This window comes from Conger conger, chromosome 1, assembly GCF_963514075.1.
Source record: "Conger conger chromosome 1, fConCon1.1, whole genome shotgun sequence".
NCBI classification, from domain to species: domain Eukaryota; kingdom Metazoa; phylum Chordata; class Actinopteri; order Anguilliformes; family Congridae; genus Conger; species Conger conger.
Window position 1 is genome coordinate 35316900 of NC_083760.1, and position 26484 is coordinate 35343383.

A 26484-nucleotide genomic window follows, 5' to 3' on the forward strand; every position below is an offset into this window, starting at 1 on the left:
TTCACACATCAGGAATTGGTCATCATTCACTTTCCGGGTCCAGATAAACTGTTTATCTCATATCCCATTTATTTATGAGATAGTACCAATATATGGCCACTAGATGGTACTGTTACTGCTATTTCATGAAAAAAGAGTGACATAAAAAAGGCCTCAGTATCATGTGGTCCAAATGAGATGTAGGGAACTAAATTTACAGATATACTATATTTAAATCATAAGAAAGTGTTAAATTTGGGAGCTACTAATTAGCCTAATTTCTTAGAGAATAAAATTTTTTTGGACAAAATTATGTAGGAGGAGTGCTTATAATACAGGCTTCTATAAGTATAGAACTGATTTCTGAATAATTGGAGACGGGAGTGGGTGTCAAAATCCATTTTTCTGTGTTTATTTCACCTGGAATGACTCTAGAGTGACTAAGGTGTGAACAGTTGCACTAGGCTAATAATAATAATAATAATAATAGTAATAATAATAATAATAATAATAATTAGGCCATGAATTTAATCTTTTAAAAATTATTTAACCTAAGACATACACAAAATGCTGGCGCACTCTCAGAAATACAGTGATAATATACATTTTTTTCTTCAAAGATCACACTTCCCAAATGTACCCTGAAAGTACAGTAATGTTCTCTTTGGGTACACATGAGTACGTTTTCCAAGCTAAAACCTTAAAATGTATTATACACTCAGTGAACACTTTATTAGGTATGTATTAGACTTTTTGACTTATTGGTCTTCTGCTGCAGTAGCCTATCCACTTAGAGGTTTGATGCATTCTATGTTCAGAGATGTTCTTCTGCATATCTTTTGTAAAGTGTGTTTATTTCCATTACTGTCACCTTCCTGTCAGTTTTGACCAGTCTAGCCCTCTCTTCTGACCTGTCATTAACAACACGTTTTTGCCTGCAGAACTGCTGCTCACTGGATTCAGGAGATCAGCCATTTCTGAGATACTCAAAACACCCTGTCTGACACCAACAATCATTCCAGGGTCAAAGTCACTTAGACCACATTTTTTCCCCATTCTGACATTTGGTCTGAAAAACAGCTGAACTTCTTGCTGCCACATGATTGGTTGATATTTGCACGAACAAGCTTGTGTGCAGGTCTACCTAATAAAGTCCACACTGAGTACATATTGCAGGCTAGGGATACAATGCCATGTATTATTTCTGTTGGTGTAGGGTTTCTGAAGTTTGTTTGGTCTGATGTCCTCTGACAATTGCCAGGATATCATCAAATTGATGTTGACTCAAATGAAAGTATGAATAAAATTTGTCTCTTTTAACGGGTATGAGTCTGAAGTATTTTGTGTACCCATATCCTTCTCTGTGCAGCATTACAGTAGCAGTAACAGGTGATCGATATTCATTCTGCTCGACCAGCTGTCGACAAAGCTGGAGTAGAGGAGGGGAGTCGAATCCAAAAGAGTCAAAGTCTGCAATTATTCCATTTAAACAAAAAATTTGTTCAAAACATGAACTAGCCCGAATTAAGCAAGGGTTTAGGATTGTCTGTAAAGGCTCGGGATTGTACTGACAAATTGAATGTCAAAACCCAATGTGTAACCATACAAGTTCATCCAGACAGTGGAGCTGGCATTGTCACGTGCCACCTCAGTCCCCTGTGTTCCTTTCACCATGGCTTGCATCGCCACGGTGTGTTCCATTCCACTGAGCCCTATTTATTGATACGACTGCCCTATTTAATTTAAGTAGGCTAGCCTGATGCGTAAGTCACTGAGCATAAATGTAAGACTTTTCTAAAATCCTATTGTAATATCTGAGTATTCAGGGTCACACATAAACTACACTTGCATTCCGGAAATGGGATAGTTGAGTGGAAAGCAGCATAGACCATTTCTGAAAACGGGGGTATTTCACAAGGATTGAGTTTACTCAGAGCAGTTATCCCAACTCTGCTTTGTGAAACAGGGCCCAGAAGCTTCAGGCCTCAGCCACAAGAGGGCCCTATATAATTTTATAATTACGTAGACCACCATACTGGCAATATACGACTGCAAAGGGATCAAATTAATACGTTTACATTATCGGTGTGTAATTATATATTATAGGACCCAGCTTCCCTCAGTGAAATCAAAGTCAGGACAATGCTCTGTTGCGATGTAGCTGGATAGCCAGCTGTGGTTTGCTTTCACTACATTGCATTACATTACATGTCATTTGGCAGATGCTTTTATCCAAAGCGACATACAGTTGATTAGACTAAATAGGAGACAATCCTCCCCTGGAGCAATGCAGGGTTAAAGGCCTTGCTCAAGGGCCCAACGGCTGTGCGGATCTTATTGTGGCTATACCACAACCACCGACTTTGTGGGAATTTGCTTGCATTGTTTCACCCAGTACTGGCTGATGTGTTGACTCAATTCCAAAGTCTAGAGTCTTCCGTATGTTGATGATTTTCTTATCTCATCTCCTCACGAGGAAACCCACATGCGGGACCGTGAGATATTTTTGCAGCGCTTGGCAGACACTGAGGAAGTGTGACACTGACAAAACACAAATTGCTCAAAAATAGGTTACATACTAGGGATATGTAATTTTAAAAAGAAGGGGGTAAAACCCCTAGAGAAATGAAAGAAGGGAGTTTTGTATTTGTGGTGTTGTAATGCTAACATGGCAGAGCGCAAAACAGGCTCTTCATTTCCTGAGATAATGAGACCCAAAATAAATTCATTTCAATTTGTGCTTTGTCACCCCAGTGGCGGCCAATAAAAATACTCAACATATGGTCTGAAGGTGGTTTAATACCTTCACTTCTCAGGGTCATAATATAACTTGGTTGACAAAAATGAGAGAAATACTCATCTGACAAACTTTATGGGATGCGCTTTTCTCATAAACCATTCGGAAGTTACCACTTTTGATGAGTCTTGGCCATTTCTGGTGCGCAAAGTGGAGTCAATTATTCAAGCCAATGGGCTGACACTATCTTATAGTACTGTCTACAGTGGGCTCCCTTAATAACAATGGATCCTGCATATAATAAACAACATGGATAATGATCAATATGTTATGTTCAAACAATACATAGTATAACTACGTACATATTTATATTTCAATACATTTATTCTCATGTTTCAATATTTTTTATTTAGTAATCAATTTCTTTCTGAAAACCAGAAGTGCCAAAATCATTGGCACCCCTAACAATTATTTTAAATAAAATCAAAGTTAAATTGGAAATACTACAATCTACAATCTGAAGGAACTATATTTTGTCATTCCATCACTTCCTGTTTCACTAGAGTATAAAAAGAATTTTAAGAATTGAAAAGATTGGTTGCATCTTGGTGTCACCCAGTCTGAAAATGAACCATTTATGGAAGGGTGGCAATTTTGCTTTCATATCTGTTTTGCAAGCCTGTGAATCCCAACAAATGTGTAAATTTATCACAAATTATAGGAAAAGACTCATGGCTGTCAAAAAAAAACAAACAAATAAACATTGTTAATTCCATTGAATAATTTATAAAGCGCACTAATTCATGTATGTTGGAAAATAAAGCTTATGTCAATAGCTGTATTATTTTTTAGTTTACAGCATTTTTGTGCACTGTATAACTTAGAACACTCATATTGGAGGAAATCAATCTCACAACCCAAGTATTCTCATAAAAGAGTAAGCAAAACACTGGTGATCGAGGGAAAAATCAATAGATTAACTTCATTTTTATTTTTTTTATTTCATATAAAAATAAAAAAGAAACACAAAGAGTATCAGGAAATAGTAAAAATACAAGCCATACACTGATGAACAGAGTAGTATAATAATTCATTTCAACTTAAATTATTTCAATTCAAACCTCATTAGAGCCCCTGTCGTTAAACCTCTGTACTGTATGGTAATAATGACTCCGTGCACACAATCCACATTGGAGATTTGACGGATTAAAACAAATAATTCTACTGAAACTGAGATACAAAACAGTACATCAGTATATGAAGTAATGTGATCCCATTTGGAGAAGAGAGCAAGCAAGAGAGTGTGTGTGTGTGTGTGTGTGTGTGTGTGTGTGTGTGTGTGTGTATGTGTGTGCCCACGCAAAGTGAAGTCCGCAAGTATTTGGACAATGATACATTCTCTGTTCTTTTGGCCGTGTACTCCAGCACTTTTTGAAATGAAAAAATGAAAATAAAATGCAGATGGTCACAATTTGAGAGTATTTACATCCATATTGAGTGATCCATGTAGGAATGACATCCCTTTTTACATATAGTCCCTCCATTTTAGGGGACCAAAAGTAATTGGACAGTTGTTTCTTTTAAGTCAGATGTATTCAATAAGTTCTTGTATTCTTTCAGTATCTCGTCTTGATTCAAAGCTATATGGGTTTTGATTGCATTTGGAGACTGTTACTGGCATTTGTCAACAAGATTAAAACCACTAGATAGCTGTAAAAACAGGACGACTGGGTTACAGTTTGCTAAGTAGTACCTTAAAGAGCCTGCAGAGTTCTGGAAAACCAAAGCCCCCCCACCATCTGTGAAACATGGTGGGGGTGTTATAGATAGGGCATGTATGGCTGCCACAGATGTTGGCTCAATTGCCTTCATTGATAATGTAACTGCTAATAGGAGCAGCAAAATTAATTCTGATTTCCTTAATTCTCACTGGAACAACTCATGTTGACAAACGCCAATAGCAGACTCCAAGGCAAACAAGAGCCAAGAATCAAGACTAGATACTGAAAGCTTTTTATACCTACAGTAAGGAAATGATTGATTGAATAGACCTGACTAATCAGAAACAGCTGAAAAGCCAACTGTCTGATTACATTTGGTTCCCTGGGCTATGTATAAAAAGGGATGCAATTCCTACATAGATCACCCAATATGGATGTGACTAACCTCAAATTAAAGGTGATAGTCTTGACGTCAACTTCATAGTCATTGTTTCATTGTTGGAGTACAGAGCCAAAACAAAAAATGTGTCATTGTCAAAATACTTGTAGATTGCACGGTATATGTCCACAGATGTGATTGTATGCATGTGTGTACGTGTACACAGATGCATTTGTGTGTGTGTGTGTGTGTGTGTGTGTGTGTGTGTGTGTGTGCATTGTGTTAAGACTCCATCAGGCTCAGGAGGCCACCTCTGAGAGGTGGTGGATATTGGACAGAGTCAGCTGGGCTTCGTGTGTGGGGTAGGACCTCCGTGTGCGCAGCAATACCCTCCCAAACACCCCTGTGACCAGCAGCAGGACCAGCAGCAGGACCAGCAGCAGTCCACCCAAGACAACAGTCTCCACAGGAGGCAGACCACCTGAATCTAAGGCAGGAGGAGGACAAGACCCAGAAACAGTTAAGACATGTTACTTCATTACAATTTCTCAATACCTGACTAAGAGAGACTAGGTATAGCTAAAGTCTCAAATATTTATGAAAAATGTAAATATACAAGAGAAGAAGGGAACAAATGAAGAGGGCTGTGAAAATGAATGTGTAAATGCATGCTAGTAAGGATTGCAAAGGATTTTTTGTTTGTTTTAAATCACATTTGTCATGTTTCCCTTGCTCATATGCAGTAGGTTTTGAGGCTGCAACCAATGCTTCAGCCGTTCGAATGCTGTCAGCCTCTTCTGAAATTTCGGCAACTGAGTTCAGTCAGAGTTTTATTAAATGATCTCACCAAGTTAACTACCCAGCTATCACGCTAACGCAATTGCAAAGACAATTACACTTTTTAATCAGTTTTACATGTCTGAGAACCGCTAGCCAGCTAGCTCATAGTAACACCACTGCGAAGATAATTCTGCTTTGGATGTCTGTGAACCACCTATTTATTGGTAGAAATGCTTTGATCATGGCTATTTCGTTTTGAAGCCAAGCACAAAATCCAATAGCAAGCAAGCTAGCTAGTTAACTGACTCTAGCTATCTTGATTTCATTCAATTCAGTAACACTAGAGCATCAAACAGTGCACATAAATAATAGCTCCTCCAACCAGGCTGGTTATAGTAGTATACACGGCCTCAATGAGCAAAGTCAATATTGGACTAATTACCTGCCTGTGAGGTAGCACTCAACTATTACATTACATAAATTTATGTGGGCTGAATGCTGGAACAGAAACATGAGACTGTTTTTGTTCAGAACAAGCATTTGTTCCTTATCCCGAAAGTTAAATATAGGGAAACTTACTCAGGTCTGGTTTTCCACTGGTGGCCATCAACCTTCTAATGGGTCCATAGGACACAGTGTGAGACTGTGTAATGTCCCTCTTTGTTCGGACCACACCGTCTTCTCCAGAGCAGTTCTGGAGCATGAAGGGTTATGTCCAGGGTTAAAGAAGACATTATATATTTTTGGGTAGCACAAAAATTTGAAATGAGACAACAAAGAACAGAGTCAACTATACTCAGAAGTTTTTTTGAATGACCAAACATTGGCCTGGGTTCAATTAACATTTGTACTGTGACTTCAAATGCAAGATTTCTTTTCTATACATGCACAATTTGGATAGTACAGTGATCACTAAATGACCTGACCAAACTGCGGTTTTGAAGAAAAACTGTTAAACTTGCATTTGCTTTTTATTCAAAGCTGAGAATGAAGGTTGCCATATTTCTAGGTAGTGAGCTAGTGAGAGTAAGCAAGCAGGCTGTGGAAAGAGGCCACTCACAGGCTGGCAGACCCCCGCTGTGCTGTGGCAGATCTGGACATTGCAGTGTAGAAAGACATCTTTATAGGTATTACCCACAAACTTGAACATTTGTATCTGGAACATGGCCTCCGGACCCTGACCATTACTGAGCACGAACAGTGTTTGCTCACTCATTGCGACTGGACAGCTGGGGAGAAGAGAACACAATCAAGCATTTACATCAATCAGCCCTGCCCTGTCTCTTTTCTTCTCTCAATCTTTCTTTCCAATACTGACATTCACTTAGCTCTATCAATTACATTTAAGTCATTAAAAATATATATATATTTGTGTGTACACTAAGCCCAATCACATTTTCAAAACATAACTGAACTAATTTGTTAAGCATGAAAAAACAAAAGGAGATGTATAAAAATGTAGCAAAAATCTAAGGAAAATACAACAATGCTCCTACTGCCTGAGCCATGTCGCCCCCACAAAACCCTCTCGACTGATACACATAAAATTTCACAAATCCCTTTAGTTTTCCGTAGGAAATTTTTAAATGACAAAAGTAAGAACAAACGTATATTACAAAAGTAAGAAGAGTTTAAAAAGGGTTTCGTGAAAGAGGCCGTTGTTTTCTGTTAGAAAATATTTCAAAGAAACAAATAATAATTATGCTGCTTGCATAGGTAATCAAGCCGTTGCTCTATTGAAGACACCATTGCCTTACCATTGGTCTCTACCTGTGAACCATAAAAGTGACCAAGATTTTCATAGGGATGGTACCTTCAACTGTGCATAGACTCAGTGCAACCCGTACAATAACCGAAACTATGACAGGAATGAAAACACTACGTTTTGAATAAAGTGACACAAAGAAACACCATGCTATAATAAAAACGAAGGTAAAGCTTTGAAAACAGCATGCCACGGAACAACAACACACTTGCCCCAAGCCACAGGAAGTCTGAGCCTATCATCTTATTTGGGCCTCAGAACCTCACCCATCCACCTTAAACTAAACTACCGCTCCTTACTTAACAAAGGTAGCAGTTAACAAGGCAAAAATAAACTAGGTGGACACACGGTATCAGAGAGCAAGCGTGCAGCACAGGGTGACAAACTCCCACCCTAACAGAAGGAGGATTCTGACGGGGTCTCTATTCCTCAAAAGGAATCCCATTGTCCAACTGTTACGTGCCTGCCATTTGTGCATGCAAATTAAAAAAACGGGAGTGTGCAGATGCTTCAGACTGTACACATTCCTCTAAGAAGATCACGCCCTGCTGGGTATTCAGCTCCCTTGACCGTGAACTCCATGGGTAAATGATCCTTGTCTGTCCACACCTCACAAACAAACAAATTTAAAAGTCTAAACCTGCTGAAGAAGTGATGAAGAATGATCAAGTATAAATAGAAAGGCACACAGCTGACCTTGATCAGCAATCAGACCACATGCACCAGAAAATTGGAATTAGTAGTCAGCACGAGGGTGTTGATTACCTGATAGCCAAACTGAACTAATCATCACATTGGCAAAAGTACAAAAAGTACAAAACGCCCTCTAGCGGTACAAAAAAGGTAGTGCCTAGAAAGAATATTCAAGTTTTAATGATTATCTGCTGGCAAATAACAAAATATGTACAATTAGATTATTAACCATTAATCTTTTAGTAATAATATCCTGCTTACCCTGCCTCCAACAACATAAAGTTTACTAAAACAATTTTTTATTTCTCCGATTTAGACAGTCCTTGCCTGATCCCCCTTCCACACCTCCACCCTTACACACCACAGCCGATCAAATTAGTTTTTAGCTATTTTGGGGGAAAAAGGTGTGGCTTGGTATCTTCTTTCTGCATATAGCCATCTAATGCATTCGGCAATTTCGCCTGATGAGCAGTACAGTGCAAAAACAATTTCCCAGCCTGGCGTGTATAAGAAAACAGGGAATATTGTATTGTAAAGTTACATGTGCAATACCCCAAGGCTGTTTTAAAACTTGAGAGCTAACTATAATTTAGGAACAGATACCGATAAAAAGCTGCATCATCACCAAAGAAATGTTCAGTAGCTCACCATCGGTGAAAGGAAATCTAAAGTTAAGCTATTAACTAATGTTAGATCACAAAATAATGGCAAGCAGTTTATAGAAATTTGACATTAATGCCATCAACTGAATGGAGTAGACTATGGCTGGACCATTTTGAACAGAAGTAGAGAGAACCTCAGTATCTCATTGAGCTTTGCAGCACTGTAGCTGTCAAAGTCAGCTGGCATGTCTTGTTCTTGCAGCCAGTCCTGCAATATGGCAATGGCCCATGTAGTCATTTTCTATTTGGTCGACCTGTTCCTCGTTCAGGTGTTCCTGCTGCGGCCCACGCATTACAATTGCCATTGTAACCCTCATTAGTTTCACCTACTTAAAGTGAATAGTCCCTCACTTTAGCACTAGTATTAGTAGTTGGGTAGTTGTAGACATTCCCTAAGACCCTCCTCGTGAGGAGAAACGATCTTCTTTTTCCTTTTCCCAGACTGACACCATCCACCCAGATACAGAGATTAGACAGAGACATTTGATAAGATTTATGACAAATAGCTTATAATCACTTAGGTTAATACAACACAGAACTCATAGAGTAAAGTAGAAGTTGACTGACATCTTGAAGATTTATAAGAAGAGCTGTTTTGGTTTATTTTGAACTTATCCTGGTGAGTTGAAAGTTTAAATGTGGACACTTAGCTAATTTGTTCACGACAGATTACATGTTGAACAAAATGAATTGCAATGTAAACCAGTCAACATAGGCTGACTACTAGAAGCGTGATGTGTCACTGTCGTGTCATGGAAATTGCAAACCTCATGTAATACGGTGTTATGCGCTCATGTAAGCTAGCTGTGTTAGCCACATGGCTATGGTGCTATCGCAGAATAAGCTAGGATACGTATTTGAATGAAGAAAAGCAATACCTGTGTCTTTTGGTATACACGTTTGCTGTATGTTCATGTTAAGATGTAATGATGTGGGGAATTAATTATTTGTACAAAACGTCGCTGAACCGCGTAGTTCTAAAATGTAGTTTTGCTAATCGTTGTACGGTGTGTGTGCGTGTTTTCGATGGACTGAGAGGTTTCCCTCGAGAGTAGGACGTCATCCCATGGACTGATTTTTTTTTTCCCCACAAGAGTGTGGTAGGACGGGACATGTTCTAATCGGGACTGTATGATCAGAACTTTCGTATTGAAACACGCAAAACTTTCCCCCTTACTACTCATCTCAGCTCGAGCTATATATATATATATTTTTCTCCATTTTTCTTAAATGAGATCTCATATCATATCATATATTTTTTGGGGTTGTTGGATCCAACATAGGGTGATTTATATGATCTGAATTGATATTTCATGTTGCTCATTATATGTGTGCTACAAGATAAGGTTGAACTTTATGATCTGTATTGCTATTTCACATTATACACCACACGTTCTACTAATGGTATTCTGAGATTCACATTGATATTTCATATACAACATACATTCATATTCATATTCAACATTTTTTTTCTAATACACTGATTTGATGTGTCAATACTGTTAATACAATCTTATCTTTGACACATGAGCTGATTGGTCTGCTGTTGCTATTGTGGGTTTGGGTGAAATTCTTAATATTATTAAGCACTACTGCAATCCTCCTGTATCTGAATCTTAGATAAGATACCGCTTGAGTGAATCCAGTGAGAGATATTATAAACTTTACTTGATACTAATGCCTGCCAAGAGTATGTCTGGTAAACACAGAGTTACACCATCAAAAATATTGAAACAATATTGAAACAATATTGAAAAATATTCACTTCACACTATATGTAGTTTACAGGGAATATCAGTGTACTGAATAGGTATCAGCTGTTCTGTGCTTGCTGTTGTTTTCTGGAGTGAACACAGCCAGTATCCTCAAAGTAGGCTATGATAACCGGACAACTTGCATGCATTAGAAATGCTTTGCATAGTAGTATATGTTGTGCGCATTGATATTTGTATTTCAGCCATGAAGAAAATTCTACAGATCTTTTCTTGTTAGCAAGGTTATACAAAATTAATGCACACCCACATGACATGTCTCGGCCAATCAGAATAACGTATTTGCCCTAGGTGGTAGGTTATTTTTCAGTGCCGTGGTATAATGCAATGTAAAGAAAGAACACACAAACTGATAGAGCCCGATCCATTCTTCACTCATTGGGCGCGTGCCAATCAAACCAAATACATTTTACACGTTGGTAAAATGAAGGGTTTTAATTGTTGACGCAGTTTTGGTATTTGGTGTTATATTCAGAGTGCCGGACCTTAAACAAGGTGTCATTTAAATATATTTAAATATATTAAATATATTTTACTTAAGCTTCACTTCCTCAACAGAATTTACAATGCTGTTTAGAAAATTAGCTTTCTTGGTGTGTATTGCAAGGCACTGTAGATATTTCCACATTTCTCCCTCAATTTAAAAAAAATAAAACATACATTTTATTGCCATTTGGCAATCTATCATACATAGGCAACATACATTTTTCTTGCCAACACATAAACATATTAAAGAAAAGTTCCCTGTCCCTCCCTTACTGTCATGGAATGTAACAAAGCTATGGCTGCTGGTCTGCTACTTCAGTGGTAATTAATGGTAAACCCTTGTAAATGCGCCGCAGTTAGCTAATAAGTTCATTTTCATCTGGGCAGGTTATTACAAATCACAATACAATACAATACATAAATACATTACAAAAGTAACAGATATACTGTATATAAAAAATATGAGAGTACATAGAGGCAGATCTATGCTGAGTATTACATCCTTGGGAACTATTCAGCTGGGATGTCATACCCCTCCCTGCTCAAGAAGAGAGATGTGCACTGCTTCAATGGATCACTGCCAAGAGGAGTTCACATTTAGTACAACCGTGACATCACCAGACGACCTCATAGTGCTTTGTTTGACACTGACAGAGTTGGACGCCCTACTTCACAAGTTCACACACTGGCCAGAGCAGTCACATCAGTCTCCCTGTTGGCAGTACAAAAACATTTTGCATGTTGGTGCAATTCCAGCACTGAGCAGGCTTTAAGAGCACATATCATTGCACTTTTAGGAGTCAGTGACAGACTACATGCCTGGAGGATATCCAGGTGCAGTATAGATTGAAATAGTGTGGGGAACATTGGCATTTACCAGCCGAAAACCAAGCAAGATTTTTCAAATGTATTTACCTCAAACACATAATGACCAGGGAACAGTGTGGAGAAGTTTGAGACAAGTATGGCTACTGCTGTTAAGATGAATGGTTTAAAGTAACTTTACAGTGGCTGGAAAATTTGGTAAAAACCAAATAAATTATCACAGAGGGATGTATCCACTACATCTCCACCAAATATCCATCCAAGTAATATACATAATTATAATAATACAAATTTCAATCACAGATCAATTCTGATGGGACCGTGTTATACATCGGCACAACCATGCTGCCACATAGCTCATGCTAGGGGTGTGAACATTTAAACAGTCGTAAATGCTTACAAAAAATTGCGAATGGATAAACCATAATTTTTTTCTGAAGCTGAAATGGTAATCTCAGTTTAAAATAAATGCACGTTCACCACCAGGCGTATTATTGCGGTTTACATTCTAAACTAGCAATTGACAAGCTACAGTAGTTCTAGCAACTCGAGCGGGTTTAAAAAACAAACACCACAGGGAATTGAATGCTACAGTATTATAGTTATCAAAGTATGGCTAATTGTAATGTTATGTCATTTCTTAAGATTCACAGAGGATTTGTGTTTATTTGTTGGCACGCAAATTCAAACTAGCTGCCGGCAAACTGAATGTAGCTTTTCACAATGCCATATATCACAATACGCTGTTTACATTCTAAACTAGCTATCAATCTGTGGCCATTTCTGGGGGTTAAGAATGGAAAAACCACAGGAAGTTGAATGCTACAGTACTATTGTTATCAAAGATTTTCTGGGTGTTTTAAATCCAGCTGTTGGTTCACTTATGGCCTATTGTATGGCATTTTTCCATCCGTGTTTATTTATTGACACTCAAATTCAAACCACTGGCAAACTGAACATAGCTTTCCACTATGCGCTATCCACAAAAATATATAGAGCAATACATTATCATTAGGCTATTTATCCATCAGATATTGAAAGCGAAAACTTTAGGTACAATTGGTAAGATTTTTGTGTTAAAACATTGTTACAAGACCATTGTAAATCCCTTCCTATCATTGAAATAGGCTCACAGACATGTTGCCTGTGTTTATTGTCCTTAAATTCGGGTTTCAGAATATGCAGTTGACAGGCCGGCACCCCCACCCCCCTCATCACTCACATCTGATGACTTTGTCTCCTTTGAAAAGAAGGTTGACGCCATTCGCAATTCCTTCTCCCAAAACATTGTATAGCTGTATAATAATTCAAGCTCATTGTTGAAAATTGGTTCTAATTGCCACAGCCCCTGGCGTTTCAATGTCAATAAGTAAAAAAAAGAAGAAAAAAAAAAGAAAGAAAAAAAAATGGCGACCTCTAGCGATCATAAGCAGTATCGGTTACACAGCTTACACTGTAAATAATTTTCAAAATGGAATGTTATCCGTTTACAAAAAAAACTGATGATTTGTCACATCCCGAGTAGTTATTAAGTAAGTGATAGACCTAACAACAGCTATTCTACCAATATTAGCTAAGTTAGCTAAATGTATGGTGTTTAACTTAACTCTAACATGAAATGCTCTATACAGACTTTGTCAGTTTACATGCAAACACCCTATTCTACCACATTCTGTTGTATGCTCATGATCAAACTTAGCTTAACGTGAGACTTTTCTAGCTCGAGCCAAATGCATGTAATATAGGGAGCACAGTTAAATCATGTGTCGTTATACAAACTAGCTATGAAAATAAAACCTTTGGTTGAGAACATAGACTGCAGAAGTTTCAGAACCAAGAATTTATCATCACTGAACAGCAAAATACCACTTTTTGCCAGCTTATAAGAAATGGGGAGAATGGGGTTTTCTTTACTTAAGTTAGCCAGTGGGAATATATTATTTAATATATTATTTAATGTTAATATTTTTTAATGCATATTTACAATGACCTATCAGCTATTAATTGAACCTCCCAGAGTAAAAACTAAAGAAACTACGTTTTAAGTGAAATGTCTGCTGAAAGCCTTAAAAGAGGAAATTAAATTGATGCACATCAGCCTGCTCTCCACCAAGGTTTCAGCACAGATCATTGACAACATGCTAGAGCCCTGTAGCAGTTGTGCAGAACAAGACTCTCATTCATGCACAATTATATGCATAGAATTAACATGGCAACATTTATTATTTTGATAAATTTAACAGATAGAAAATAAATTGTATATATTACAAACAGCCTTATAACGTATTCCTACAGTGAGGGCCAAAGTGGTTTGTGGGTGAGACATTGAGTGACAGGGATTGCACATGACTTTGTTTAATTGGTCAAGTACTTTTGGACAAATATGAATAATTATGTATATGCCCATATATGTACATACTCTAGACTATACATTCTGCTTTATCCTGAATGACATACAGTAGGCATATATGAATCAGATCATAGCAATATACGCTTTAATGCAGGCTATATTACTTTACATTACATTTTAGTCATTTGGCAGACGCTTTTAAAGTGCATAGGTTCTTCCACAAGTCAAAGCATCACATCCATAACTAGGAAAATACACATGAAATGCTGTTCTAAACATATAGTCATCATAACTGCTTTTATTTTTTTTTGGGGGGGGTTAGACAAGGAGGATAGGGATATCTGAAAGGGGGGGCGGGGGAAATCAGGAGGGAGAGCTAAGGTAGAGTTTGAAAAGGTGTGTTTTTAGTCTGCGTCGAAATAGGGGGAGGGATTCTGCTGTCCTGACAGTGGTAGGCAAGTCATTCCACCACTGAGGAACCAGAATGGAAAACAGGCGTGAACGTGCAGCTCGACCGCCAGGTGCACGAAGAGAGGGAACCATAAGGCGACCAGAGCTGGCAGATCGGAGTGGTCTAGCTGGGGAGTAGGGAGTGATCAAGGATTGTATGTAAGGTGGGGCAGTCCCATTAGCAGCCTGAAATGCCAACACTAGGGCCTTGAATCGGATGCGTGCGGCAATAGGAAGCCAGTGGAGGCCAATGAGAAGTGGGGTGACATGAGCCGACCTGGGCTGACTGGTGATCAGGCGGGCTGCAGCATTCTGGACCAGCTGGAGGGGCTTGAGTGCACACGCTGGGAGACCGGCTAGGAGGGAGTTGCAGTAATCCAGGTGTGAAATGACGAGCGCCTGGACTAGGAACTGGGTGGCTTTCTCCGTCAGGAGATGACGGATACGGCGTATATTGCACAGAAAGAACCTGTAGGTTCTGGCAGTGGAGGATACTTGTGGAGCCAGGGTGAGGCAGTTATCAAGAGTCACCCCAAGATTCTTTGCCGTATAGAAGGGGGAAACTACAAAGTCCTCAACCGTCAGTGAGAGGTCGATTGATGGAGAGGACTCAGAAGGGAGCAGCTCAGTTTTGCCCAGGTTAAGCTTCAGGTGGTGGGAAGTCATCCACGCAGAGATATCAGCCAAGCAGGCAGAGATCTGTGTGTTGACTTGGGTGTCGGGGGGGAAGGAAATAAAGAGTTGGGTGTCATCGGCGTAAGAGTGATAAGAAAAGCCATGGGAAGAGATAACAGAACCAAGAAACATGGTGTACAGCGAGAAGAGGAGAGGACCAAGAACTGAGCCCTGCGGGACTCCAGTTTGTAGTGGGTGAGGGTCAGAGACTGAGCCCCTCCAAGTCACCTGGTAGGAGCGACCAGAGAGGTAGGAGGAAAACCAAACAAGTGCAGACCCTGTAACACCCATCCCAGACAGCGATGAGAGCAGAATCTCATGCTTGACTGTATCGAAGGCGGCCGACAAGTCGAGGAGGATGAGGACAGAGGAGAGGGATTTGGCTTTAGAAGAGTGGAGTGCCTCAGTGACCGCGAGCAGGGTGGTCTCAGTGGAGTGGCCACTCTTGAAGCCAGACTGGTTGGGGTCATGGATATTGTTGTGAAGAAGATAAGTGGACAGTTGGGAGCAGACTGCCTGTTCCAGTGTTTTGGCGAGAAAGGGAAGAAGAGAGACAGGCCGGTAGTTGCTTAGAGCAGAGGGGTCAAGAGTAGGTTTTTTGAGTAGGGGAGTAATTCTGGCCCTCTTCAGGGAAGAGGGCATGGTGCCGGAAGAGAGGGAGGTGTTGATTAGAGAGGAGAGAAAAGGGAGAATGTCATTAGATATAGATTGTAGAAGGGGAGAGGGGATGGGGTCAAGAGGACAGGTGGTCGGGCGGTGGGATGTAAGGAGTTTCAATGTGTCTGAGTCAGAGAGGGGAGAAAAGGAGGGTAGGGAGTTTGGGAAGGTAGGAGGGTCAGCGGGGGGAGAGGGTTGGGAGAAGGAATTGCGAATGGCATCAACCTTCTTTTCATAGAAGGAGACAAAGTCATCAAGTGTGAGTGATGAGGGGGGTGAGGGCAAGAAAGTCAAGGTTGAGGTGGGAGGCATAGGCTGATATGAAGTCTGCTTTCTGGACGGCGGACTGGCAGTTCCAGAGGCCACCAGCCACACAGAGATCAATACCAGCGGATCTGGGAGGGAAGATGAGGTTTGAGATATTCTGCCCATGTTGGCGGGAAGCGGACCTGCTACCTGACTGGGATCTGGGGAGAGGAGAGAGGACAGGGATGGGAAGGAAACACATGGAGGGAACTAGGGAGGACAAGAGGAATACTACACAGTGGAATGAGGGCAGGCAGCAAAAACAAAATCAAACATCAGGCTCTCAGACAGCCTCGATGGACACCTGTAGATAGACACCCTCGACTTTGTACACCTGCGACTTTGTACGCCGAGGCAAGTAGCCGAGGCTGCCGCACCCAGCTGCCGCTGGTGCGCTACACAACTGCTTAAATAACTAGCTGACGCTGAATACAGAAAATGCCACTGCAGAACACTAATGCACACTGAAGTGAGTTCAGGTGTGCCAGTAATTATACACTAAGCAGGGTGCAAACTATTGGCTCCTCCTACAAAAAAAGCTGTGGCCTGCCAGCCAGTAAAAACAATAGCCTAACTCAATAGCCTAGCTCACCTGAGAGAAATAAACACCTAACCCAGTTTCACTGTAATCTAAATAAACACCAATTGTATTAACTAACAAACAAATAAACAGCAGAACACTATAATGACAACTAAACTTATTTAGAAACAGCAAACAAACAAATGATACTTAACTAATACAGGAGAAAATGCTACCAACCCACTGCAGAACACTAATGCACACTGGATGCACAAGTTTAAAAATTGTATGCTACTAACACCGTTTGTGGGCGAGCTATGTTGAAAGAGTGATACAAGATTTGTGGTCTTAAATAGGACACATCTACATGTTGGAAATAAAGCAGGCTTTAGAAAAGTGCAAAGTAGCTACTGTATGCTTGGATTGTTTCTTACGATAGATAACTTATTTGTGACAATGGATAGCCAATACACATAGCTGACGTTAGCTAACAATGTGCTTGGTACTCAGAGATGACTTTCCAGTTAGATGCAAGCTAAATGTAATTACCCCTATCTTTATGGTAAGTTACTCCTATCTTTACCAGAAAACATAATGTAGCTAGGCAAGCTAGCGATCTCATGACAAGCAAATAGATCAGTTGAGCATCAACCACACTTGGAATAATTAGTCTGTCACGTGTTTTCTGTGCATATCAATTCATATTACCGCAGCAGTTGTTCATACTATCACCACCCAACGTTATCACTGGAAGCTCTTTCTCCTTACCCCAGAAGCGTGGAACGGCAGCCATTAGTGAAAAAAACATTTTTTTTACATGATACACGGAGCTCACATGACCCAATAATAGGATAATGATTGGATGATTCATGAAAGTTGCCCATTCCAAGTTGCTGCCGATCTTGTCACATTGTAGATTAGTTACTGAGCAACCGTGTACAAATGGATGATCGTTTCATTGACATTTCAAAGATATTTCAAAGATAATTTTGCTGACATTTCAAAGATTTAAAAGAAGGGTTGTATAGGCCTAGGCAAATTTCTAAACAAAAACAAAACAGCACATACTGTAGCCTACAAAGCAATAGGTCTACCACAGTCCATCACACCGGCGAGGATGCAAGTGCACATTGTCCCCACGGATGGCGATGAAGACACAGAAATGGTTGAGAAAATAACATCCATGTTCCAATGGCCATCTCAGTCTCCAGACTAAATCCCATCAAAAACCTGAGGTCTGAACTGAAGAGGGGGGCCCATGATCACAAACCCAAGGATATCAAAGATTCTGAAATGGTCAGGGGTGTTTGCACAAAGTATTAAAACACAGGCGCCAATAATTGTGAAACCTTGTTCTTGGGGAAATAATATTTTTTATTTGAAAAATGTAACACTATGGTTGATTCCATTTAATAATGAATAAAGCACAAAATGTAACAAATATTGGAAATAAAATATGTCAATAAGTTGTATTTTCTTTTTATTACAGTATTTTTTGTGCATATTTATCAGGGGTGCCAATAATTCTGAAGCCCACTGTATAGCCTAATGAAGTATTTTAAAGACTAATACAAAAGTTATAATAAGACATTTCTTACTCTGAAGAAGACCTATAAAATCTGAGGCTTTATGTCACAGTACCGATTTTAGATTGATTTCTCATGATTTTAAAGTGCACAACAATTATTTTCTTCATAAATGTGAAACACAAAAGTTGTATGTTTTATTTTCCTGTTGAAAGTATTTTCTCATTTTATAAAATAATACTTTTTATTGTGGCCATTTGGGTTTTCGCAGCAATATTTTCCTGTTTTCTTTCAAAGTATTTGTATTATGAATAAATGAACAATATATGTTCCTGAGGAACAATATATCAAACAGTCACGGATGAAGAAAACTCAGCCTGCTTCCCAGCTCTTTTGGACTCGGAGACACTGTAAACAGAAATCCTGGTATTCATAGTAACACTGTTGCTACCAGAATGAAATACTCTGCTGGTTGTCAAGGGCATTTGCAGCTGTGGGGTTGAAATGTGTACTACTGCTGCTTTTGGGTCAAGGGGCAGGAGTCACATGGTCACTGGGTCACTGACTATGATTCCAGGAAGAAATTGCATTTAACACCATGTTTCTGTGTCAACATGTATATACTCATGCAAATATATATGCCCAGATTAAATCCATATTGCGACATAGGCACAGGGTTCTGGCCCCTTTCAGCACAACCTGCAAAAAAAGGTTTGGCCATCTCACAAAACCTGTGCTGCATGATTGTTAAAATTATGCAGCACTACAAAATCTCACATTCCAGATCTTTGCCATGAGGATGAATGTGGAGAACAAAGGATATCTTTATAAAGATTTTTATAAAGAATAACGGAATTGAGGACAGCAGGCTACATCTGATGGTATTCTGTGATTAACCCTGGAGTTGTTCAACAAGAAAAATGATTGAAAACAATAATCAGTTTAAGGGGAATCTGCTGTATTGAAGGCAAATAAAGTAATAGTGTAGTGTGAACCACTAAACAAAGGAATGAGGCAAAGAAGATCACCTACCATAACATAATGTATTACTAAATAACTAGGAGTAGTTATGTAAGCCTACTTAAACTAAACTAAACTAATAAACGTAAACTAATACCTAAATTCTCACCACCTGGTGCATGGATCATTTGGTATTACAGATTGGCATTTGTTTTCATGCAATTCATCTATGAGCAATGTAATACATCCCACAGTGCATCGCATGCAAGCACACACACGTACACGCACACGCACACACACGCACATGCATGTCTGAACAGTGCCCAAAGGGCATCAGCCCACAGCAGGAGCAATTAGACGCACTTCACAGACCTGTCTCTGATGAAATTGTACTGGACACTGCTATAGGGGTCATTGTTGGGAGTGGCCCAGCACCGTTCCAGGCGCAGTACAAGATGAGCTGGTATCTAGGGAAACAATGGAACACATGCAACAACCATTAATTGACACAGAGTAGTGGTCTTTTAGAATATGGCCCGGTCAACAGATGTACAGACACTGTGGAATGAAACAATAAGACACTGTAGGTGCTGTGAGAACAATAACCAAGTGATTTATTTGATCAAGAAAGCATTTTTTTCCATTTCCATAGCTCGTTATAAATGTTTTGAAAACCTCCCATAGTTAGATTCATTTTACATATACGTACATATGGAAAAAATGAATGCTATTTACTGAGCTGTCCTTTTGGTAAATAAATCATGTATCTCAATGGGACATCCTGGTGAAAGCTGGATAATCAAAATAGATATTAATAGGCGACTTCATTATTATGTTTTATTTTCAAATCAATGCTGCATAAACTACCTTACATCTGCTGAAGCCTTTACTATAATAATTTCTGTTATCAGCTATGTTCCAATAATTACATTAATTAATGTAATGTTTTAATGTAATGTATGTATTTACAGTCATTTGGAAACCTAAATTAACTTATTTTACACTGCGTACTTGGAATAACTCACAAAAAGGTTGTTTGGAGGCACTAGTAGCCTTGGGTAATTTAACATGTCTTAGTAATCATAGTACTGTGATTGAAGAATGTAATTGTAATGTACTGTAATTGGAATTACAGGAAATTGTGTTCTATAGATTTACATCAATTGACTTATAGGTGGTGTCTGTGTCTTATTTTGTGTTGTACTGACATTAGAGTTATATTGTTTTTTATCATCACTACTGTATTTTGACCAGGTCTCCCTTGAAAAATAGATCTGTGTTATTTCAAGAGTTCTTTTGATTAAAAAAAGGTTTAAAAAAAATCTAATTCAGGTCCTAATTTCCTATGGTTACACTTTTCTCTAACATGTGCTGTTCCCTCTCAGATAATGCAGTTTAATTTTCACAAAAAAGCATGGTCTCATTTACAAGAGCATTCTGCACCAAAAGGCCCTCACCACTTTTCAGTTGTTTTGGACAGTCTACTGTTAGTTACCTAACAGGGCTCACCATGAAGACCTTCACATAGATGTTGTCGTCCAACAGCAAAAAAGGAGTGGTCGTCCACTTGTCCTCAAAATCTTCATCTTTGTACAACATCATGGCCACTGAGAAGTTCCCGTCTTCTGTGTTAAGGGTAATTGTCCTGAAATGCAGAGGCCTCTTACTGAGCGTATTTAATTATTTATTTAATTTAACCTTTATTTATACAGGGTAGGCAGACTGAGCACACATGCTCATTTACAGCAACACCCCGTTAATGCCAAACCTGCATTTCACTAGAATGTGAAGATAACAGATGCTCACCGGATGTCCACTCTGATCATGTTTTCACCATTGGGTTGCTGAACCATATAGTTGATAGGGTACCGGCAGACAAAGGTAATGTTGACGTAGCTTCTTGTGATAACATCCGAATCATTATTCCGTATGGTGTTGATGAACATGATGTGGCTATCATCCAAGGTCTGAAATGAAGAATGTTCCACATTAACAGATATGCAATTGTTACACATAGACTGACTTTTAATTAGGCCAAAGTTTTTTTTGACTTTTGCTTTTTTATGCTGCCATAAAACATGTACACATTACAGCCACATGCTTATAAACCAGGCAGTGATGTGGTTGAGATGTAAAAACATTTTGAACAAAGAGAGAAGCCCTGTCCTGTCGCATTACATCCGGCCCCCACAGGGACTGAAAGGGCAACCGAGCAGAATAAATTCCTCCTGAAAGGCTGACAAGACATTCTAGTAAATTTTGATAAATGCACAAGCCACCTCCCCATTCCGGCAATCATAAATGGCTCTCATGCATGAAAAAGTTAGTATCCATACGATAGGAAGGATGAGGTACTGTTGTTGCTTGGCAGTCACACCAGTGAAAGTTATGACAAAGGTAAGATAGTCTGTGTCAAGTAAAAGAAAACAAATACACCAGATTAATTTGATATTTAAAAGGGTAAAAAAGGAACCGAAAATGAAAATGATAACTTTTACTCATGGACTGACTCTTTAAAGGGATAGTTCTCTTCTGTGGGTATTTTGATATTATTTCAGTTTTGTTTTAGTGCATACCCACAAGCCCCCAATTTCCCTAGACCTACAAAGCCAGAAGGTCATCAAAAAAGCTCAAAATATGGAAAATATTCTTCATCACACATAAAACCTGTTGGGCCCAACTGAAAACATACACTAAAACAGAAATAATATCCAAAAAACATTCCCAGAGCAAACAATCCTTTAAAGAGACTGATTATGAGAAAATACATAATAAATACTTTTAAAAGGCATTTATTTATTTACATTCTGTAATGTAAGTTATAGTGCTTTTGCCCCAAATATGATGGGTGAAATTCAATCAATCAATCAGATTGTATTTTAGTGCATTTTTACAAATATATTCAGAATAGAGAGTTTGTTTTCACTTTAACAATCACAAAGCAAACCAGAGGAATTTGTGGCAAAGTAAAACTGCCAGGATGGCATGTAGGAATTGTTTTAGGTCAGACAAAAATTGGGTGGTCTGATACAAAAGGTGATATGTTCTAAGTTGTGTAAGAAATCTAGGGTCAATAAGTTTCAGTTCTGTGGTTAGCTCAGATGGGGAGATTGGAGATAAGGAGAAAGAGAAAGTACATGGAGGGCATGCATGGAGTACATGGAAATTAGGGAAGTAAAACTAAACTGAGGTTTGGGGGCATCAGGACAGCGGTGTCAAATTTTACTGCCATTGACAAGTGTTAATTAAATAAATTAACAATGTGTTTTTTGCTGAAGGTGATTTCATTGTCATAAATTAGGGAGATGTGCAAAATGAGCTTTATTCTACATGTGTTTTACTGCATTCCATGTGTATACTGTATTTCTTAGAATTAGTAGCAGGAAGTTAATCTGAGAGTTCACTTACTCTCAGATCCGGATTTTCTAGCCTTTCCACAGGCTCAGTTCCTGTTCTTTTGGTTTGAAGATCAGGATTGTACCAATGACTACTACATTGTTTCAGTCTTGATTGGAAAGCTCAGGAGTGTACCAATGTGATTGTCCATTCAAAAGGGGTGGAAAGATATGAAAAATTGAAACTTACATACACTTCAAGATATGTTTTATGACATATGGAAAACCCTGAAGTAGCCCTACATTCAGAAATATTTTGTATGATATTTTAAAATGATTCCATTTATGTTGGATTTTACCATATTTGCAAATTTGTGAAGGCTTGCTCATACAATGAACTCCCCATTTTAAAATTATTGTCAAATATTTGACATTTAAAGTTACATTCTTTCGGAAATTAGACAAATACAAAATCTTTTTTTTTTTCAAAAGTAAAATAACATATTTTCTCCCAAAAAGAAATGCTCTCATTTGTTTCCAAAATAGAAATATTGAATGGACAGTATGATAGTATACTCCCTATTCAGTTCCAGACCCAGTACCAATAAATGCATTGAATCTCATTACAATTATGGATGCAAGTAAACGTACAACACTGTGTTACTGTTATACTGGGGCCTTTATTCTATAATTCCTCGGTTCAGGCATCAACCGGCAATGAAAGATGTTTATAGCGTTACGAGAAAATGTTTGGTAACTATGGCCCTTTCTATTTCTTTTCCCAAAAATGTTTAATCCAAAGACGTCCCTGTTCCTTGACTGGTATGCAAAGGACTTGTAAAACTGCAGGAAGAGGAGAGATTCAATCCCCCACAATGTCGCGTTAACCTTTTGCTCACTTTACAAGATATGCCCTGTGCATTCTAAGTGAGCTTTTGAATGATACTTGTGGTTTTCGAGTACTGATTTATATCTTGCCAAAGAGAAAATTGCCCTCCCTGTAGCATGGCTGCTGCATGAGAGGAGCTGGGGGGGGGGGGGGGGGGACGACAATACTACAAAGTCGGACAGTGAAATATTGTCCCCTATTCAAGAGCCTTGAAAACACAGCCATAATTTCCATATAAATCCAGATAATTTAGTGCCATGAATGCTTTGCCCCCCTTCAACACTTTGAAAAGGAACACTTAGCAGTTGAATGTAGCGGCTGGGGGGGGGGAGGCGAGGCAGTGCTGTTCTCAGCAACTGATGAAACACAGCCTCCTCACGAATAAGCAGGTGATCAGGTCGCATTATTTCCAATTTGAATCTTAAAAATCAAATCAGTTATCTAAATTGAACTCATTTACAGATAGATTTAACAGTTATCGCACAAGTTGTCATGGCTTGACACATGATCAAGCCCCCCCCTTACCCAACAGTCCTCGTTTTCCAGCATGGCCTAGTGCTAGCTGTAAAGCATTTGAATTTATGGAGACTGCGTGTCACAGATAAAAGAGATCAGTACTGTAGTTTGTCTCCATTATAGTAGCGCTAATGTCCCTTTCAGTGAGGCTCTGGTTATAGATTGCTTCTGTAACCAGAACATGACCTTTCACCCCCCCACAGAATTCTACATGAAATATGTCAGGGTCTGGCTCAGTGCCCTTCTTATGTATATCAACTTGGTATCCTTAGCTAAGGTGCTGACTTAAACATGTATGCACAGCAATTTCCTATCAGCAGGAGGTGCGCATCTCGATGAAAAGTGACAACAAGCTCCACTGTAGTACCGTGATGGTCCCACAGTCGGACAGGTTTGTCTTGATGCTGAAAACATAGTCATCATCGATCTCCACCCCACGGCATTCTGGGTCATTGAGGTGTAAATCCCAGACCTGCAGCATAACAAAGACGAAGGGGTAAGACCACAGAAACAGTCTGGAACAACTTCCGTATGGAAACAGTCACAGATAACATGCTGCATGTTTGAAGTAAATGGCATCGGTGGGTGGGGACACCACAAGCCAACAATGCACAGGGAAACTTTGTAGGTCGGAAAGGTTAGATCAATGGTTTCCAAACTGTGGGGTGGTGGAGAGGTTAAGATGTGCTGCTAGGTACACATGGACAAATAACAATCTACATAAAATACTTTCTACATAAAAGACAAATTAAACAGCAGCAAAATTAAATGTTTCTCTCATTACATACACCATTTTACACAATCTGTTTGCATCATATTCATTCATTCTTGGGTCATGGGCTGAACATTTGGGATCCACTGTGCTTGTACACATTCAGTTTAAGATAATTGGCCTTGCTAATTATAAGGCTCTGAGAGCTTGCATGTTGGAGAAAAGTAGCTACTTACATAAACTGGGGGGACTTTGCTGAGAAAAAAGGCACTTGGGATGAACACTTCCATCCGGTCATTGGAGCAAATTACAATTTCATTGAGCTCTGAGATAGAACAGAGTGAAGGAAAATACATTTTCAACATTTTCAACTGTCTTCTTTTCATTCTAGACTACAGAACCTTGTGTAGAAAGGCCATTTGTGTATCTTTAGCAATATGATTTAACAGTGATACATTTCCAATGAGTATTTTTTCAAAGATTAAGGTTACAGTGTCTGTTTATAAGGTCCTGTTTTCACATTCCAGCCAAAGCTCTTTCTAAATTACAGTTAAGAAATATTCAATCAAATTTAAACCAAATGTTGAGGTCAATCAACAACGAATGCAAAGTGTTTCAGTTTTATCTGGTTAAAAGCTACAACTAAAATGCTTTGAATCCATTACGAGATCCATGTCATTTAGTTTCCTTTCTCCCACTACCTTCTGCAATACTCCTTTGCCCTGTTTTTAATGCCGATTCCAAATGGTCTCCTTGGAAACAACATGGTGCATCTAATTTATTTTGCTTATATGCACACTGACAAACGAACAGAAAAGACTATTCCTTTGAATTTCAAAATATATGCACAATGCTGCACCAGTATTGAAGTAATGAAAAATATCCAGGAGTTATTCAATCACTCAAAGAAGGAAAATTTCCATGACATTGTGAAATCCAGTTTGCAGAGCACAACTAATGCACCTTGAGAATACAGAATACATCATGAATCTTCCTGATTTCAAGACCCTCTCATTCTATGGTGAAATTCGTCATTAAAAACCTTTTCTCTGGAGAGGGTTTATGGAAAAAATGTCTAACTTACACATATAGTTGATAGCTCAGTTGATAGCTGAGAAAGACTCACCTTTCATGTTGTCTTGATAGGCTGGAGTGACAGTCATCCTCAGAGCAAACATGCTCCAAGCGAATGCTAAACTGGCGGGTGTCATCTTCAGAATGATCGCAGCAGCAGTGACTTTCAGCAAGACACTTTCGACCTCCGGTCCTTGGCTTCTTCCTGAACCTGTGAATCTTCTTTGCTATTCACAACTGGCTTGCCAGCACCCGACGTTGTGCCCCCTAACTCAAGCCTAAAAAAAGGCAGCTCTAATGGACTGAGAGCCTCCCAGTAGCACTTAAACACCAGCTTGAATGATGTCCAAACCAACAATGAGATTCCTCAGTTGAATAGGGACAGCCAAGAGGAGTCCAAGGTAACACAAACGTACTCTTAAGGAAGGGGAGGGGGGTGTAAAACAGCTGCTGGTGATAAGGGCTGCCCACTTTTTAAATGCCTAGAACCGCTGTCACCAAGAAAAGTACTTGTTACGTGCAGACTTTTTAGCATGTAAAGAGAATCCAAGGGAGCAAGAGTGTCCTGGCTGAGCCTTTTGTTCCATTTCTACTGCACTTTTGTTTTGTCATTACTTTGTTTTGTCATTACAGGAATCCTTGTTACTTACGGGATGAACCAAATAAGACATCCAGTACAGGGTAAAGCATCAGCAGTGACTCACTTCTGACTGGC

At 39.1% G+C, this 26484-nt stretch overlaps 1 protein-coding gene across 1 annotated transcript; it reads right to left on the reverse strand.

The window, feature by feature from the left end:
* Nucleotides 1-3824: 3824 nt before the first annotated feature.
* Nucleotides 3825-25913, reverse strand: si:dkeyp-110a12.4 (pancreatic secretory granule membrane major glycoprotein GP2). Its single transcript, XM_061220426.1, has 9 exons — nt 25822-25913; nt 24932-25020; nt 24351-24455; nt 21050-21210; nt 20753-20888; nt 19616-19710; nt 6657-6825; nt 6176-6290; nt 3825-5303 (listed from the first exon to the last, which is right to left on the reverse strand). Exons 1-9 carry the CDS (start codon nt 25904-25906, stop codon nt 5116-5118), a joined length of 1143 nt encoding a protein of 380 aa, XP_061076410.1. The 5' UTR covers nt 25907-25913; the 3' UTR covers nt 3825-5115.
* Between the last annotated feature and the right edge of the window lie 571 nt (nt 25914-26484).

Excerpts from the sequence above, each read along its gene's own strand:
- si:dkeyp-110a12.4 (XM_061220426.1), bottom strand. The coding sequence starts at position 25,906 with ATGACACCCGCCAGTTTAGCATTCGCTTGGAGCATGTTTGCTCTGAGG. Across the intron at positions 25,021-25,821 it reads CTATCAAGACAACATGAAAG|AGCTCAATGAAATTGTAATT; the intron begins GTGAGTCTTTCT and ends GTTCTATCTCAG. Across the intron at positions 24,456-24,931 it reads GCAAAGTCCCCCCAGTTTAT|GTCTGGGATTTACACCTCAA; the intron begins GTAAGTAGCTAC and ends GTTATGCTGCAG.